Source organism: Tursiops truncatus, chromosome 19, assembly GCF_011762595.2.
Source record: "Tursiops truncatus isolate mTurTru1 chromosome 19, mTurTru1.mat.Y, whole genome shotgun sequence".
Classification (NCBI taxonomy): domain Eukaryota; kingdom Metazoa; phylum Chordata; class Mammalia; order Artiodactyla; family Delphinidae; genus Tursiops; species Tursiops truncatus.
The window spans coordinates 949,237-965,790 of record NC_047052.1 but is presented as its reverse complement, the minus strand read 5'-3'; the positions used below and the strand labels follow the sequence as shown (position 1 = coordinate 965,790).

The window sequence follows — 16,554 nt, the reverse complement described above, 5'->3', positions numbered from 1 at the left end:
AGGTCTGTAAGGTTCAGCTGCAGCCTGATGAGAGACCCAATGTGGGGATGAGGAATTCTGCAGGAAAAGCACATGGGAGACTGCGACGGTCCCCTCCATCAACCTCCAGGTCGAAAGTTTAGGTCAGCCCACAACTAGTGATGCTACTGTATGCAGACCCAGAACGGGCCCTGCTGGCAGAGATGAAGCCCACAGGCCTCTCAAGGAGCTGGTGGACGGACGGAACCAGGTCACTCCCAGTCAGGGATGGGGGCCACCTGGGTGGGCAGATAGGCTCTGGCTCAGCCCATATGCGTGGGCCAGCCAGCGGGGGCCTAGGTTTGAATTTCAGCTCAGCCACTTGCAGGCTGTGTGGCCCGAAGCAAGTGGCTCAGCCTCTCAGGCCTCAGTCTTCTCATCCATGAAATGGGTGTTATCTGTAGCCGTCTACATCCTCGGTGGCTGTGTGGATCAGATACAGAGGGACGTGCAAAGCCCTCAGGACTATACCTGGCGCGTGGTAAGCGCACACACTCTGGCTGTTAATATTCAGCGCTGGGATCCCTTCTCCTGGTGGTCCTTCGTCACCAGAAGCTTGCTACCTCACCTCTGGGCAGCTCATCCTGCAATGTGGCCTGGACCTCGCTCCGTCTAGAGGTGGGGCCTACGTCTCCTCCCCTGGAGGCTGGGTGGACCTTTGCAACCCCTTCGTCCCCCAGGAGGGGCAGAAGTGGCACTGCAGGACTTCCAGGGCGCTGTCATGAAAGGCACTATGCCCTGCATGATCTCTGCTGCGGGGCCCCTACACTCGCGGTTCCTCCTGCTCCGGATTCTCTTCCCTGGCAGCTCCTTCTTGCCATGCACGTCTCAGTTCACATGTCATTGCCTCCAAGAAGCCTCCCTGAACCCTCAGGTGTGAAGTGGCCCCCCCGGCCCTCCACCCCATGGCCAGCTTTCATAGTCTTTATCTGAAATTCGCTCTCTCTCTTTATGACTAGCTTCTCTCTCTCTCCACTAGAATGTGAGCTCGAGAGCAGGGGCCTCACCTGTCTTGTTCTCAACCTGGTGCGTAGCGGGTCCGTAGCAGCCAGGTTCCCGGGGGGCACTCGGTAAACGCTGGTTGATCAAATGAATGAAGGCAGTCCCAGATCTCCAAGTTTCTCCAGGGTCAACACCCACAGACGAGGGGTCTAGCCCCTCTGCCATCTGGTCTCTCTCCCATCCAGGCGTTTCAGCCAGGCGATATCCTCTTAGCGTTCCACACCTATATGCCAACCTGACATGGCTGGTGGAACCCTGTCAGAGAAGGGCTTTCACCTCCCTTTTCTACACTTTTACTAATGCAGCCTAATGGACCAACCTTTGTGACCATGCTTTAATCAAGGCTCTTTGGGTTGGAAGAAACAGAAACCCACCCAGAGGCACTTTAAGAAAAAGAGGCAAATGTATAGGAAGGAATCAAGGCTACCTCATAAAAAAGTGGCCCTCACGAGACCAAACTGGAAACTATTAAAAACCAACCCCTGGTGGTCCAGTGGGTAAGACTCCGTGCTCCCAATGCAGGGGGCCCGGGTTCAATCACTGGTCGGGGAACTAGATCCCGCATGCATGCTGCAACTAAGAGTCCACATGCTGCAACTAAAGATCCCGTGTGCCGCAACTAAGACCCGGCACGGCAAAAATAAAACAAAAGAAACCACATCTGAGTTAGCAGCTGCCTGGCTGGCTGTCTCTGGGGCCACAGGGTCCCTTGCTCGCTGTCTCCACACATATGGTGGAAGGTGGCTGTCCTCCTCCATCTCACTTGCTGCTACCAGGGGAGACAGAAGGGGATTCTAACTCGAGGCCCAGGCCCCACAGTAGGTTCTGATTGGCTCAGCTGTGCGCCTCTCAGACCAGGGGGCGGTGTTTGGGAGGGGTGTCGCCCAGTGCTGCCTCGGCTGCCGAACTCCATCACTGCAGGTGGGTGGGCAGTTTTCTGAGAAGCAGCTGGCCCCAGGGTTGAAACCATCCCAAAAGGCCTCCTCTCCAGGGGTGACATTAAAAATACTCCACAGTGGCACAGCCAGACGCTGCGCCAGGGCATGGACGGCGGCCATAGCGGCGGGGCGGGTCCTGAGGCCCCTGCTGTGGGGCTGCCCCCTTCCTGCTGGCTGGCTGTGAGGGGTCAGCGTGCTAAGTCCCCAGACCCCCAGCACTTCCCAGCCCTCATCCCACCCCCGCAGACAAAGGTTCACACTCATGTTCTGGACTTGAGACTCCAGTGGCATCCTTCTCAGCCTCAGCTCATCCTAGAGTCCCAGAGCTGCCCCCAGCGGGAGTGAGTCTGTGCAACGCTTTCCCTTCCCAGGAGTGCCCTTGCTGTGGACACGCCTGGCGGCGTGTGCCTGTCACAAAGCGTGTGGTGGCCAGGCGGGAAGGGAGTCCCCTCCCGAAGCGTCTCCCTGGATTTCTCAGGACCTTGGGGCCTGCCTGGGGCCCCACACAGCTCTGGGAGGGCATGAGCCAGCGCCCACTCTGTGGCTGCAGGTTGGTGGGTGGGCAGGTGGCAAGACACGTGAAACGCCGGTGGCGCCAGCTCAGCGTTGCGGAAACCGGGGAGGCCTCCGGCTGCTTCCTGTCCATCAGCTTATCTACAGGGGGCAGGGGCTGGGCTAAACGGCAGGCGGGGGCGGGGGTGGGGGTGGGGGTGGGGGGCCGAGCGCACAGTCACTACTGTCAGGCCCTGGCGCTGCCACCTCTCCAGACCGGGTGTTTCTCTGTTTTCAAAATGTGAAACACAGAGTGGGAAACCAACTTGTTGCACCCTCCCTCCCGATGAGCAGCTACAAGCCAGCCGAGGCGTACAAGGTCCCCTTATCGCCTCTGGTCTCGAGAAGAGGCTAGGCCTGCGGCACAGGCTCCCAGGCAGGTCTAGACTCCCACACACTGTCCCTCTTTAACGCGCAGGAGGCTCTGCTTTGACTCAGGTTGATGCCTGCCTACAACCCCCAACCACTGTTTTGATTAAAAATGCGTTTTATGGAAATCAAAACTACAATGAGGTATCACCTCACAGAGGTGAGAGCAGCCATCCTTAAAAAGTCTACATACAGGGGGCTTCCCTGGTGGTGCAGTGGTTAAGACTCCACGTTCCCAATGCAGGGGGCCCAGGTTCAATCCCTGATCAGGGAACTAGATCCCGCCTGCCGCAACTAAGAGTTTGCATGCCACAACTAAGAGCCCACATGCCGCAACTAAAAAAAAAAAAAAAAAACATCCTACATGCCGCAACGAAGACCCGGTGTAGCCAAATAAATAACTGCTAAAAAAAAAAATAAAAGTCTACACGTAACAAATGCTGGAGAGGGTGTGGAGAACAGGGAACCCTCCTGCACTGTTGGTGGGAATGTAAGTGAGTTGCAGCCACTATGGAAAACAGTACGGAGGTTCCTCATAAAACTAAAAAGAGAGCTACCATATGACCCAGCAGTCCCACCCTGGGCCTATATCCAGACAGACTTTAATTCGAAAAGATACACGCACCCCTGTGTTCACAGCAGCGCTATTCGCAACAGCCAACACATGGAAGCAACCTACATGTCCATCAACATATGAACAGATGGAGAAGATGTGGTGTATACAGACAGCGGAATATTAGCCATGAAAGTGAAATAATGCCACGTGCAGCAACATGGATGGACTGAGAGATGACACACTAAGTGAAGGAAGTCAGAGAGAGAAAGACAAATATTAGATGATATCACTGATTGGCAGAATCTAAAACAAAAATGATACAAATGAATTCATCTACAAAACAGAAACAGACTCACAGACACAGAACAAACGTGTGGTTGCCAAGGGGGAGTGGGAGCCAGAGAGGGTTGGCTTGGGGGTTTGGAGTTAGCAGATTCAAACTATTATATATAGAATGGAGAAACAGCAAGGGCCTACTGTATAGCACAGGGAACTATATCCAATCTCCTGAGATAAACCATAATGGAAAAGAACATATAAAAAAAGAATACGCATGTGTATGTATAACTGAATCACTTTGCTGTACCACAGACATTAACACAACATTGTAAACCAACTATACTTGAATAAATTTTAAAAAACACACTTAAAACAAAAAACAAAAAACATGCTTTACTTGGTGGATCAGAGTACACACACCAAAAGAAAACTGTAACAAAATGTAGCCTTAAAAATGCTGGCCTCGGCCCACCAATAACTTGCTACTGGCTGCTAACAAAATATGGATCTAGTTGCTGTGCCCTTTATAACATGTGGGCAACGATGCTTCTCTACCAAACCGTCTCATCAGCCGCCAACTTTCTCACTCTTGTCATTTTGCAAGCGCCACCCCAACTGACGTTTCTGTTCCTTTAAATTTTACTTTTGTAAAGGCACGATTCATGCTCCTCACAGAAAACTTGGAGAAGATGGCAAAGTAAAACTCCCGTCTCAGCCCTCACCCCCTCCCACAGACAACCCTTATGATTTAGTTTCCTCCCAGACCTGTGGTCAGACTTCAGAACCGGGCTGACTGCATTTTTCTGTGATGGGAATTCCACAGACATTGAGCCTGCCAGATAACCCAGCTTCAGGCTTTAAGAACTTTCTTTCCAATTTGGCCATTTGAGAGCAACATAACAGCTTGATTGAAACATAACCTTCACCCTTAAAGAAGTGTGCAATTCAGTGGTCTCGGTCCGTTCGCAAAACTGCCGAACACCTTCTTTCGAGGCGCATCCACCAGCCTCAGGGTCCTGGGCCGCACACTGGGCGCCAGGCCAGGCCCAGGACACGCCGAGACCCCCGCCCCCGCGGCCACGTGCGCAGCGCCCTCCTAGTCCGCGCAGCTGGGCGCCAGCTTCATTGCACCGTATTAGTTTAAATTTCAGGTGGAAGCAGCGTAGCATGTTCCTCTTTGCCAGGACAGCACTGGCTCGACGGCCACCCGGCACCGTGCCGCCCGGTGCGGACCCATCCGGCACTCGGGAAACGGCACACGTACCACCAAACAACCGAGACCCTCGCCGCGGCGCATGCGCGGTAGGCGCAGCCCGAGAGGGCCAGCGCGCACGCGCCCGGGCCCGTCCATATTGCGCCAACCCCTTTGGCCAAGGCGCCGATGGTTCCGCCTACGGCCGGGGCGGGGCCAGGGCGCGGCGCGAAAATCAGCGGGAAAAGCGGCTCCACTTCCGCCTGTGGTCCTGCAGTCGTGGTCCTGCAGCCGCGGTCCCGCAGCCCCGGTCCCGCCGCTCCCGCCATGGCGCAGTGCCGCCTCACCGACTTCTTCGCGCGCCGCCGTCCTGGGCTCCGGGCCAAGCCGACGCGCACCAAGCCGGCCTGGCGCACCCCGAGTCCCGCCAAGCCCGCGCCCCGCGCCCCGGCCCCCGGCCCCGGCAGCAGCCGCAAGCGCGCCCGCTCGCCCGCCGAGCCCACGCGCGCCGAGCCTGCACCGCCCGCGCGCAGGAGGCTGCGGCTGCCGGCCAACGCGGTGAGGGCGCGGAGGGGAGGAGGAAACTGAGGCCTGGGAGGGAGACAGATGGGAGGGAACCGGTGGAGCCGTGAGCCGGCCCGGGCGGGGCGGGGCGGGGGTGGGGCTGCTGGAGAGACCTGCCCTGGAGGAGGGCACCGACCCAGGTGGAACCCAGGCCCCCCGCGGGAGGAGGGGCTAGGGCCAGCTCACGCGCACCTGGCAGGCGGGGTCCCGTAATCTCGCGGGGCCTCCCTTCCAGAGGACTTCCACTGACAGGGAGCGGGGGGGTGCCTGATCTGACACACGCTGGGGGAGGGCCAGAGCCCAGCGGACTGGTAAACGCCAGGTTCGTCTGCAAGAGTGGGCGAGGGGTCAGGCCTTCTGCGAGATGGTGCACCCCGGAGTCTTATGGTTTCATCATCTCTGGGGTCCTTCCCACCAGGTCTCTGGCCCTAGTTCTCCAGCTGCCGCTGGCTCCCCAGAGCACTCTTCTCCCCAAAGCAAGAAGACAAAGAAGGCCCCCCTCTCGGCCAGCCAGCGACCTTGCCTGGCAGCCCAGGAGGACGAGGACAAGGTGAGGCTGGACTGAGGGCAGGGGAGGTGGACTGGCCCGGGGTGACAGGCGGGCTGACAGCACTCTGTGTCCGCAGGTCCCTTCCAAAGTCTCTCTCTCTGAGCTCACGTCGTGCCTGCAGCGGGCACAGGAGCTGGGGGCACGGGTCCAGGAGCTGAAGGCAAGTGCACAGAAGAATGCCGGGGAACCCAGCGCGCCGGAGGACGAGGGGCACCCAGCCGGGCTGTGGTGAGTCTAGGGAGGGCGGCTAGGCACCCAGGAAGGGGTGGCCTGGTGGGAGGCCTGGCGGGGCTGGGCTGTGGTGGTTCGGGTCGGGGAGGGCCGCGTCCTCCAAGGGATCAGTGCAGTGCAATTGTGTCAGCCTCTGTCTGTGGGAGGGCCAGCTCCTGCGAATTGCAGACCACCTGGACAGCCAGCGGTTACCAGGACCTGGCGCCGTGTCTGTCCTTGCAGGTCACGTAGTTATCATATGCCTCTTACAGACAAGGAAGCCAGGGCTGGGGACGGTCGGGGACCGCCCTGGGGGACAGCTGGCTTTGAGGCCAGGCTTTGGTCTTTGGCCCTGGTAGTGCTCCTGACTGGGAGACAGTGGGTGCGTAGGGGCTTTGTAAACTGGTGCGCAGTGAGCCCTGGGGGTGGAACCCCAGGCTCTGGGGTCTTCCCCCACCGCTTTGCCTGCTGTTGGGTGCTTGGAGGGGGTGGATGTGGTGCTTCTCTCACGTCCCCGCTCCCTCCCTGGCAGTGGTGAGCAGATGCCTGCCTACCAGCGCTTCCACGCCCTGGCCCAGCCGGGGCCCCCGGGCCTTGGGCTGCCCTACAAGTACCAGGTGCTGGCCGAGATGTTCCGCAGCATGGACACCATCGTGAGCATGCTCTACAACCGCTCTGAGACTGTGACCTTCACCAAGGTCAAGCAGGGCGTCCAGGACATGATGCACAAGTGAGCGGGGGTTGGGGGGTCAGGGCCTCGTCCTGCCCTTGGAGTCTGTGCGCCCTCCGACCCCAGCTCTCTGACCCCCCACACCCTCGTCCTGTAGGCGCTTTGAGGAGCGCAACGTGGGCCAGATCAAAACCGTGTACCCTGGCTGCTACCGCTTCCGCCAGGAGCACCACATCCCCACCTTCAAGGATGGCGTCAGGAGGTCTGATTACCAGCTCACCATCGAGCCGCTGCTGGACCAGCGTGAGTGTGTTGGGCCTCGGGTTCTTGCCCAGGACGCTGCACGGTTTCAGCGTGGGTGTAAGGCCTCAGGCACTGAGCCTTGTCTGACACCCGTGGGGTGGGCTGGGTGACTGGGTAGGCTCGGCCCTGGGGCTCAGGCCTGGACTCTCCCCACAGAGGCTGGCAGTGCGGCCCCCCGGCTCACGGCGTCCCACCTGTTGCAGCGGCGCCAGGTCTTCACCCAGAAGCTGGTAGCCCGAGTCCGGGAGCATCACAGGGTGAGCGGGTCCCCCGGCTCAGGTCCTCATGTTGTCCCTGCTGTCGCGGCCCCATCTGCTGCCACAGGAAATGGGCTCCTCCCGAGGCTGAATTCTAGAGTTCTCTTAACCACTGTCCACGGCTGTCTTCTACACATGGGCAGGCGCGGGGCTGGGCGGGGACCCTGGCCCTGAGCAGACAAGCAGGGAGCTCGAGGCTGGTAGCCTCTGGTCCCGGGAAGCTTGGGGAGAGTCCAGTGGGTGCTGCTGGGTGCTCTATGCTGTACCTTCAGCCCAGCTGAGCACCTGGGGCTCAGAGAAGTGAAGTAACTTGCCCGAGGTTGCCCAGCTGGGACAGGAACCCGGACAGCTCTCTACACCCACAGGCAGATGTGCCCAGGGTCAGCTGGTGCCCCCCCTTCTCACACAGGCCTTCCTGGCCTCCCTGAACCCCCCCATGGAGGTGCCCGAGGACCAGCTGACACGCTGGCACCCCCGCTTCAATGTGGACGAAGTGCCTGACGTCGAGCCAGCCGAGCTGCCCCAGCCGCCCACCGTGGAGAAGCTGGCCTCCGCCCAGGAGGTGCTGGCCCGTGCCCGCAGCCTGATGTCACCCAGGGTAAGGCTGGTGCGGGGCGGCCTGACCCCCATGTTGGTGCCTGACAGGCTCCACCCTTGGCCGTGGGCCTCAGGGTAGCTGGACCTGCTCTCCCCACAAGCGGAGCACCGCCCACCAGCAGGCTCTGCCCTGGGGCGGTGAGCACAGGCCCTCGATGTGCCGGGGTGACCCTGGGCCAAAGGACTCCTGGGGGGGTCCACACAGGCGGGGTGTGAGGAGCCTCCCCTGTGGCTGAACTGGGGGGAGGCGTCTCCTGACCTCTCCCCTCTGACCTGCTTCAGATGCAGAAGGCTCTGAGTGACCTGGCGCAGCGCACGGCGCAGCCTAGCAGCCCCCAGCCCCCCAGCCCGGCACCGCCAGCCACCCCGCCGGCCGCCTCGCCTGCCGCTCTGAAGGGGGTGTCCCAGGCCCTGCTGGAGCGGGTGAGTGTTCGGCGTCCCCGCGGGGGGGTGGTGGGGCTGAGGCAGACGTCCCCTGACCGTCCATGCCCGCGGCAGGTCCGGGCCAAGGAGGCGCAGAAGCAGCTGGCGCAGATGACGCGGCGCCCGGAGCAGGAGCTGCGGCTGCAGCGGCTCGAGCGGCTGCCCGAGCTGGCCCGCGTGCTGCGCAGCGTCTTCGTGTCAGAGCGCAAGCCAGCGCTTACCATGGAGGTGGCCTGCGCCAGGATGGTGGGCAGCTACCGCGCAGCCATGAGCCCCGGTACGTGCAGGGCCCTCCCCAGGTCCCAGGTGAGGGCGGGCACCGTACCCTTGGGCTCACCTGAGGTTGTCTGGCCCCCTTGCCTCCTGCAGCCTTGAGGGGCTGTTCCCACCCTATCGACCCAACCCAGCCTTGTTTCCCCTGCGGTCCCTCCATCGGCCCCCAGGCCCCATAGGACTTGCCTGTTGCCTCCAAGGTCTCTGGTCCCTCAGCTGCGGGGCGCCTCCCATTGTGGGGTTTCCACGGGAGGGTCAGCTCCTTGGCAAGGCTGTGAGGTCACTACTGGAGTCCTTCCCAGTCTTGTCCTGGGAGGCCTCATAGGGCCCCAACCCCCAGCCTCACGTGCCCCCTCTCTCCGCAGGGGAGATGGAGAAGCACGTGCAGCTCCTCTCTGAGCTGCTGCCCAACTGGCTCAGCCTCCACCGCATCCGCACTGACACCTACGTCAAGCTGGACAAGGCCGCTGACCTGGCAGGTGTCACGGCACAGCTGGCCCGCCTTGCCCGTGCTGAGGAGGCGCTGTGAGCCCGGCGGACAGGTGCCAACACCGCCGGGCCGCCGGACCTGTGTCTGTTTTACACTAGGAACACGACGCACTTTGCTTTCCCTGTCCCGAGTCCCCGTGAGGGTCAGGGCTGTGGCTGCTGGGCTCGAGGGCTTCTGGCCAGTGTGGTGGAGGCCCCCCTCGTACACAGGGTGCAGGGAGGGTAGTGTGGCTGGCAGCTAACCCTCCCAGGTGTCCACGTGGGATCCCGAGGTGGTCCTGGAGTATCTGGGCGGGCTGGGTGTCACACAGGGCCCTCGTGAGAGGCAGGCAGGCACACACTGGGTCTGAGATTGGGATGCCCGGAGCCGAGAGCCGGGAACAGGCTCCCCCTGGAGCCCACAGAAGGAACCAGCCCTGCCTACCCACTCCCTGGTGTTTGTACTTGGCCTCCAGAACTGTGAGATAAAGTTGTTTCAAATCCACACGCGTGCGTGGAGTTACAGCAGCAGAGGAAGCCAGGGTGGGCTGCCCCTGTGCGTGCATACGGCGGCTCACAGGGCTCGAGAACCACCAAACGCTAATGTCAGAAAGCGCCCAGCCTGCCGGGTGGGCCCCTGCACCTTCCCACACTGACGCTGGGGAGGAGACTCGCTCTAGAAAGTCAGTTGTTTATTCTCATTCTCATTCCACTGTCAATGAGCCTGCAGCTCCAGGCCTCGGGGCTTCCAGAAGCCCCCGCAGGCCCCCCAGGCAGCAGCCCTGCCCCAACGGCCGATCCTCTTCTCTCCCAGTTGGTGGGGGGCTGGGGCCGGGGTCACTCGTACTGCAGGAGAGAGAAGAAGGGCACAGTCCCCAGCTTCTCCCTGCCCTTCAGAGACGTCAGCTCCACCAGGCTCACGCACTCCAGCACCTGGGCCTGCAGCTGGCCCAGCAGCTCACAGGCTGCACGCATGGTTCCTGGGGAGGGAGGGAGGAAGGGACGGAGGAGTGGTGTGGAGACAGGCCCTGGGAAGCTAGAGTGCTGAGACCCATTGCCCACCCCCCCAGACCCTGAGGCCAGGCCCTCACCACCAGTGGCCAGCAGGTCATCCACCACCACCACCTTCTGCCCTGGCTCCAGGGCGTCCGTCTGGATCTCCAGCTCAGCCTGCAGAAGCAAGCGGGCATGTGACCTACCAGCTTCCCCAAAAGGCCTTAGTGTGCAGAGCTGGGGAACTGACAAGGGGCCACCCCCTGGGCCCCAGTTCCAACCCACCCTGTCTCCTGGCTCTGTCAGCCTGGCCCAGCTTCTCAGCCTGAGTTCCCATGTCCACTCCAACCAACCACGGCAGCTCCACTGGAGTCCACGACTCTCCTTTTGGGAATGGAGGGTCCACAGAGGCAGCCCCCAGGCTTCTCACCTTCCCGTATTCCAGTGCGTATGACGCACACACAGTGGGGCCTGGCAGCTTCCCTCGCTTCCGGATGAGAACGCAGCCCAAGCCCAGCTCCTGGGCCAGGGAGGGACCAAACAGGAAGCCACGGGAGTCTAGGCCTGTCGGCGAGACCTGGGGTGTTGGGGGGCAGCCGCGTGGTACAGTAGCATTGGGGTCCCCATGGGTCAGGGCTGAACCGTGACAAGTAGCCATCACGACACAGGACACACAGCCTTGCTGCCTCCAGATGAAAGACCACTGACATCCAACCACTCTGGGAATGTTGACAGATCACCTACCACACAGGGACTGCTAGGTGCTAGAGAGGTCAGGAGCCACTCGGTACACGGCGGTGTAAATAGCTGTGTGGGCTCCGGTAAGTCACCTGACCTCTCTCCGAAGCTCAGCTGCTCACCAGTGGCTGGTGGTACCTGAAAACGCCCTTAGCAGACGGTGCAGCGTCTGCCCCAGGAGCTTCTAGTCCAGCAGGAGAGGCAGTCCACCTCCGGGGGCGGACTGAGCTGTGATGGGGGAACTCAAGGGCCTCTTCCCCACGTGCGAGTGTGGTTAGGGAGGAAGAGCTTCTGAAGGGAAGAATCCTCTGCAGGACTCAACCAGTTGGAGCCCTCCAGCCTCCAGGGCAGTGCTGTGGCCCCTCAGGGTATCCAAGAACCAGGGAGTATGGGGGGGGGGGCTCTCAAAGAGAAACAGGACCTGCGCCAGGATCTTCCACGATCTCCTGGGTTTTCCTAAAACCCACCACTGGGTACAGGACCTGGCACACGGCAGGCGCTCAATACCCGCCGGTAAGACAAGAAAGCATGCTTGGCCCAGTGGATTCTGGTCAGACACCCCCACCTGTCGTGCCTGCCCTCAGCCCCGCCGCCGGCACCCACCCATCAGAGGCGATCCCCGGCCGCTGGAGGGGCCTGTCGCCCCTCGCACGGCTGCAAAGTCGGGATGGGGCAGCGGGTCTGTTCTTACAACCCAAGCACCGTTGGGGCGTCCGGCGGGTCCCCTAAAAGACCCCCAAAGCCACCCTGCCCGGGGTAAAGGACTCCCGACACTGCGCCCTCATGGCAGACTCGAGCAGCACCAGGGAGAGTCCGGGGACCCGGCGGAGCCCTGACGCGCCACTTGCCCGCGATGTAGTCGATCCTGCCGCCGTGGGCCTTTTTCAGGTGATTAGCCAGGAGGCTGATGGAGGCGCGGAAGGAGTCGGGGTCCTTCAGGACGGGTGAAATGTCCCTGGCACGCAAGGACAAGCCTGGTGACTCTCGGGCCCAGGCAGAGCCCACCGCGCCCCGACATCCGGGGCCGCGCGGCCGGTGCGTCCCTCCGTTCCTCCGCCCGCGCGCCCCACGTGGCCCGGCTGCCCGTACCTGAACAGCACGCCGGGGACGGGGAAGTCGGGGAAGCTGCGGATCCGCCGCGCCACCAGCTGCAGCTCGGAATCCGCCATCTCAGCATCCGCGCGTCTCGAGGGCAAGAGCCGGTTAGTAGGCTCCGCGCCTGCGCGGGGTGGGGGCGGAGCCCCCAGGGGGCGGAGCCGGGAGCCCAAGGCGGCTCCGCGCCAGCGTGGAAAGGGTCTGGGTTCGGGTGGGCGGGGCCCACCATCTCCCGTAGGAGGTACCGTATTTCATCGAATCTGAAGTGCGGTCAGTCTTAAGACACGTGCTTATTTCTTGTGCCCTGAACACTAGCGTCCCCGCCTCAAGGACGTTCGCGCGGGGCCCAGGTGCGAGTCAGGGTTGATGGAGTACGGCGTCTACGCAGCCCCGGCCGGACTGTCGGGGAAATCCTCGCCCGGTTCGGCCGAGCCGACAGCGCCCGCAGGTCTTCGGCGCAGCTGTGGCCGGGACCCCAGGCCTCGGGCGGCGCGCACTGCCTCGCCCGCTCTTCTTCCCTCCCCGGCGGGTCTCGGCCGTGCTCTTGCAGCGCGGTGCGAGGGGGCCAGCGCGCGCACGGGGCGCACGGCGCACACACACAGCCTGGCCCTTTCCCCAGGAGCGCGCCAGTGCCTGAGGACCGGAGCAAGGAGGGACTCCGAGCAGGAGTGCGGTGCAGAGGCCCGGAAGGGAGCAGTTCAGAGAACCAACGGCCGGGGGCGGGGCGAGCCAGAGGCGGAAGCCCAGGCGTTTGTTGCCTAGCTCCCCCGGGACCTGCTGGGGGAGGGCAGCAGAGGGAGTGATGGAATGCTTGGCCTGGCCCACTCCAGCCCCCACCGTGGTACCCAGGGGGGACAAATTCCCCCAAATAGAATTTCATTTAAAAACAAAAGGCTAAAATGCCTGTTACTTTATTCTAAACCTGTTCTCTTCATAATTTCCCAAGTCTTACAACAGTACAGAGTTGGTGTGACAGTCTGCAGAGTGGAAACTCCACACAATGGAAACGACCCACGAGCCTTAAGGGGAAGTCCCTGGAGGCCCTTCACAGTCCTGCTCAGGCTCTCCTGATTTCGCTGGTGAATGGGCTCGTCCTCAAGCGCTGCCACCCTGGGCCCGAGGACGGGAGTGCTGAAGCGCAGGCGGGCCCCACAGTGTGCTGGGGTTGGGAGTCCTGATCTCCAGGGACGCTGGTGGCTTCAGCTGTCCGCGCTGGACTGGGGAGGCCTCGGCTGTCGAGGCTCCTCCGGGACAGGGAGGCCCTTGGCCTCCTCCCCCTTCATGTTCACACCCCTCGACCATGGTGGGGGGAGTACGCGGGGGAGGGGCGCTGGGGTATCCCCTGTGCACAGCGCCAAGGGGCAACACAGGATTGGCACGGCCGCCCTTGACACCAGGGCTGAAGTCCTGAGGGGACTGCAGGGGCAGCCACGGCGAGTCAGGCCCCTGGGTCCTGGGCAGAGCTCAGGCCCTGGAAGAGGCAGCTGGGAGGTAGCTGGAGCAGAGCGGAGGACATGAGGCAGGCAGCCTCCGGTTCAGGGGCTGATGTGAGCCTGCGGCTGTAGAGTCAGACAGGCCCGGTGGGCTGGGAGCTGACTCCAGGGCCGGGCTGCGTAGTCTTGCAGGTCCTGCTGCTGGCTGTCCGTCTGGCAGCAGTCAGGGCAGAGGGAGTGGGGGCTCTTGCAGCACAGGAGCCCTGAGGCTCCTGTCCTGAGCCCAAGCCGGTGCTAGTGGGGCCAGGAACACTTCTCTGGGACAGACTCCGGGGGCATCAGGCACTTCCCTAACTTCTCGCAGCCCGGGGGCGCCCAGTTCTGGGTAATGAAAGTTCAGAAAGGGGACATGCAGTTATTCCAAGCACTTGTGGACTCAGCACTTTCCAGACTCCTGCCCTGCCCAGGCCTGTGACCTGCCCCACCGCAATGGGTGGCTGCAGTGTGGAATCACCTGTCTCCACCTGGCTCGGAGGCAACTCAAGGCCTGAGGCCGGCACAGGAGACACTGCCCCACAGCAGCCTGGTATTAACAGGGCCTGCCTGTCACTGAAGGGGACAGTCCGCTAACTGCCCACACAACCTTGGCCTCCCGGTAAGCTCTACAGGTGGAGGCCTTGGTGCCCCAGGGAGAGCTGGCCTGCTTCAGCACAGGCTCTCCTGGCTGCACCTTCATGGGCTGACGTCCTTTGTGTGGCCATGATTTCCCGGCAGCAGAACAGGACACTCGGGCTTCCCCAGTGGTGCAATTGTTGGGAATCCGCCTGCCAATGCAGGGGACATGGGTTCAAGCCCCGGTCTGGGAGGATCCCACATGCCGCGGAGCAACTGAGCCCGTGTGCCACAACTACTGAAGCCCACGCGCCTAGAGCCTGTGCTCTGCAACAAGAGAAGACACCGCAATGAGAAGCCCGTGCACTGCAACAAAGAGTGGCCCCTGCTCGCCGCAACTAGAGAAAGCCCACGCGCAGCAACGAAGACCCAACACAGCCAATAAATAAATAAATAAATGTTCCTTTAAAAAACAAGACAAGAAGAAAAAAAAACAGGACACTCATGCCCCTGAGAGGGAGCCTTTGTGGCGCTGTCGTGTCACCTCACCCAGGAGGTGCACCCATCCCCCTAATCACCCTGTGGGGGGCACTCCCCCTACTACCGCCCCTGCCAGGGCCTGAGTCTGAATCAGAACATCAGCGCCAGTGAGAACCGCAATAAAGCCCTCCCCTGCCCTGAACAGTATCAAGTGGCCGCCCGGCAGGGCCAGGGTTAGATGAGGAAGCAGCTGCCAACCTCTGAGGCAGAGCAGAGGAAGGGGCCAGGTGCCTGCAGAAAACAGATTCTGCACCCAACCTGGGAGCCTGGGGGTTCAGGGAGGCGGGCTGCCCGGGCTGCTCTTGTCCCAAGAGCAGAGGTCGCTACCCAGAGTCCTCACCCGCTGGCCTGGACGAGCGGGTCCCAGGCAGAGTGCGGGGACGGGGGAGGGCTTTGCACGCTCGCGTGTGTTCGCGCACGCGCACACACACACACACACACACGCCCACACGCGTCCACACACTGTTAAGTCCATGCACCTCTCTGGTGGCAGTGCTCGCTTCAGAGTCTGAGGCCAAGCCACGCTCTTCCGGGGTCCTCAGCTCACTTGGGGGGGGGGGTCCCTGCTTTCTCCTGTTACGGGGTCGGCCGAGCCTCGACAATTCCTGCCGCGCCCAGCAGGTGGCGGCAGCACCCCGGCCGAGTCAGTCCCTCCCCATCTCCCCTACCGTCACTAAGACCCCTTTGGTCTCTGAGCCACCAGGCAACGGCTGCTACCTGCAGACTCGGCCCACAGGGCAGGCGTGACAGGAGATGGCGTGCTGGCGTGCGGACAGCACCGTGTCACAGAGGACAAGACAGGTTTGCAGGGGGCACCAGGGGCTCCTCGGACCCGAGGGGCCGCAGTGGTCCTGAGCCAGGGAGGCCCTTCTGCTCCAGTGCTGAGTCCAGAGGCCGGAATGCCAGCCTGGCGTCCTTCCAAGGGAAGGGGGAGGCCCTGCTGGCCCCCGCCCCAAATGTCTTCCCCTGTGAGCCCCAGATGTGGACAACAGCGACCAGGCTGCCCCACTGGCCCTGGCCAACGACCCTCGGCCGCCCCCAAGGCCACCGGCCTCCTGCTACACCTCACCGCTAGGGAATGCTTCCAACACCCGTGCGTCGTCCTCACGCGCACCCATCACAGCCACCCGGCATCACTCAGGCACCTCCTGGCTCGAGGCAGCGGCTCCGCAGGCCCGGCCGCGCCCGCAGCTTCAAGGGGCTTAGCCGTCCTCACAACCGCCAGGTGGGTCTGGGGAATGGGGTGTGCGGGGCGGGAGCACTCACGGGCTGGAAGCCAGGCTAAGCTACTGGCTTTGCTCTGCGGGTTTTGGGGTGCTGCCGGAGCTTCTGCCGCGGGGACGGGAGACTGCCCATCTTTGTGGAACAGGGAGCCACACAGACTCCCCAGTTATGGGACAGACTTGTGGGTGAGCCCCCATGGAGTTGGAGGAGGCTGTGCTCGGAGGTGGCCCATGGGCTTGCTGCACCCCAGGCCATCTGCCCAGCCTTTCAACACCCACATCCCACATGGGGTTGGCTCGTCCTGCACCTGCAGAGGTACCAAGCGACCCCTTGCCACTCCTGTGAGATCGGAGACAGAGAAGCAGGAGGGAAGTGGAGTTCGTGCCTGCAGCAGACCGGTCAGCACTCACATGGCCCTGGGATGCCCCCCACAGCCCACGTACGAACCACTTACCATGACCGCCCGGTTGCACACATTGAGCTGCGGCTGTCCGGGGACCAAGGCCTCCTGGTGCTGCCGGACAACCGGGGTGATCTGGCGAAGGGCGTCCAGGTACTCGGTGCTGGCAATGCTGTAGGCGAGGGGCACCAGGTCACCGAGGTGGAGGGAGGGACAGAGCAAGTGGGGCAGCCCACCCAGGTAGGCCAGGGTTGGGGGGGGAGACTGAGGAACAAGCCCCCCCCCCCCCGGGGTCACC

General features: G+C 62.2%; 3 protein-coding genes across 11 annotated transcripts in view; 1 reads left to right on the top strand and 2 right to left on the bottom strand.

Moving 5' to 3' along the window:
• Window positions 1–5,165: 5,165 nt before the first annotated feature.
• CDT1 (chromatin licensing and DNA replication factor 1) lies at window positions 5,166–9,726 on the top strand. The gene is made up of 10 exons (XM_019923387.3): window positions 5,166–5,464; window positions 5,889–6,020; window positions 6,097–6,248; window positions 6,763–6,960; window positions 7,058–7,203; window positions 7,360–7,460; window positions 7,870–8,058; window positions 8,340–8,480; window positions 8,556–8,757; window positions 9,119–9,726. Exons 1-10 carry the CDS (start codon window positions 5,234–5,236, stop codon window positions 9,280–9,282), a joined length of 1,656 nt encoding a protein of 551 aa, XP_019778946.2. The 5' UTR covers window positions 5,166–5,233; the 3' UTR covers window positions 9,283–9,726.
• A 170-nt stretch (window positions 9,727–9,896) lies between these two features.
• Window positions 9,897–12,782, bottom strand: APRT (adenine phosphoribosyltransferase). Of its 4 annotated transcripts, none has more exons than XM_033846078.2 (5): window positions 12,042–12,782; window positions 11,801–11,907; window positions 10,645–10,778; window positions 10,313–10,391; window positions 9,897–10,201 (listed from the first exon to the last, which is right to left on the bottom strand). In XM_033846078.2, exons 1-5 carry the CDS (start codon window positions 12,119–12,121, stop codon window positions 10,059–10,061), a joined length of 543 nt encoding a protein of 180 aa, XP_033701969.1. In that variant the 5' UTR covers window positions 12,122–12,782; the 3' UTR covers window positions 9,897–10,058. The 4 variants fall into 4 exon arrangements, 2 of the variants coding, with proteins under 2 accessions (XP_033701969.1, XP_033701970.1); XM_033846079.2 differs by having other exon boundaries at window positions 9,897–10,067; XR_012327933.1 differs by having other exon boundaries at window positions 10,007–10,067; window positions 10,500–10,778.
• A 638-nt stretch (window positions 12,783–13,420) lies between these two features.
• GALNS (galactosamine (N-acetyl)-6-sulfatase) overlaps window positions 13,421–16,554 on the bottom strand; it is a 22,129-nt gene continuing 18,995 nt past the window's right edge. For 2 of the 6 annotated variants that reach the window (XM_033846067.2, XM_073795722.1), the window contains 2 exons: window positions 16,311–16,428; window positions 13,421–13,861 (listed from right to left, as the gene is read on the bottom strand). In XM_033846067.2, coding sequence (XP_033701958.1) covers window positions 13,775–13,861; window positions 16,311–16,428 — 205 coding nt within the window. In that variant the 3' untranslated portion in view covers window positions 13,421–13,774. The other 4 variants (XM_073795723.1, XM_073795724.1, XM_073795721.1 and 1 more) reach the window with 3 other exon arrangements.

What these genes read in the sequence shown, in the direction of transcription:
- APRT (XM_033846078.2), bottom strand. Translation starts at nt 12,121, where the DNA reads ATGGCGGATTCCGAGCTGCAGCTGGTGGCGCGGCGGATCCGCAGCTTC. An exon ending in GTCCCCGGCGTGCTGTTCAG is followed by an intron (nt 11,908 to 12,041) that starts GTACGGGCAGCC and finishes CTTGCGTGCCAG; the next exon opens with GGACATTTCACCCGTCCTGA. An exon ending in TGACCTGCTGGCCACTGGTG is followed by an intron (nt 10,202 to 10,312) that starts GTGAGGGCCTGG and finishes CTCCCTCCCCAG; the next exon opens with GAACCATGCGTGCAGCCTGT.
- CDT1 (XM_019923387.3), top strand. Translation starts at nt 5,234, where the DNA reads ATGGCGCAGTGCCGCCTCACCGACTTCTTCGCGCGCCGCCGTCCTGGG. An exon ending in TGCGGCTGCCGGCCAACGCG is followed by an intron (nt 5,465 to 5,888) that starts GTGAGGGCGCGG and finishes CCTTCCCACCAG; the next exon opens with GTCTCTGGCCCTAGTTCTCC. An exon ending in CCGCGCAGCCATGAGCCCCG is followed by an intron (nt 8,758 to 9,118) that starts GTACGTGCAGGG and finishes CTCTCTCCGCAG; the next exon opens with GGGAGATGGAGAAGCACGTG.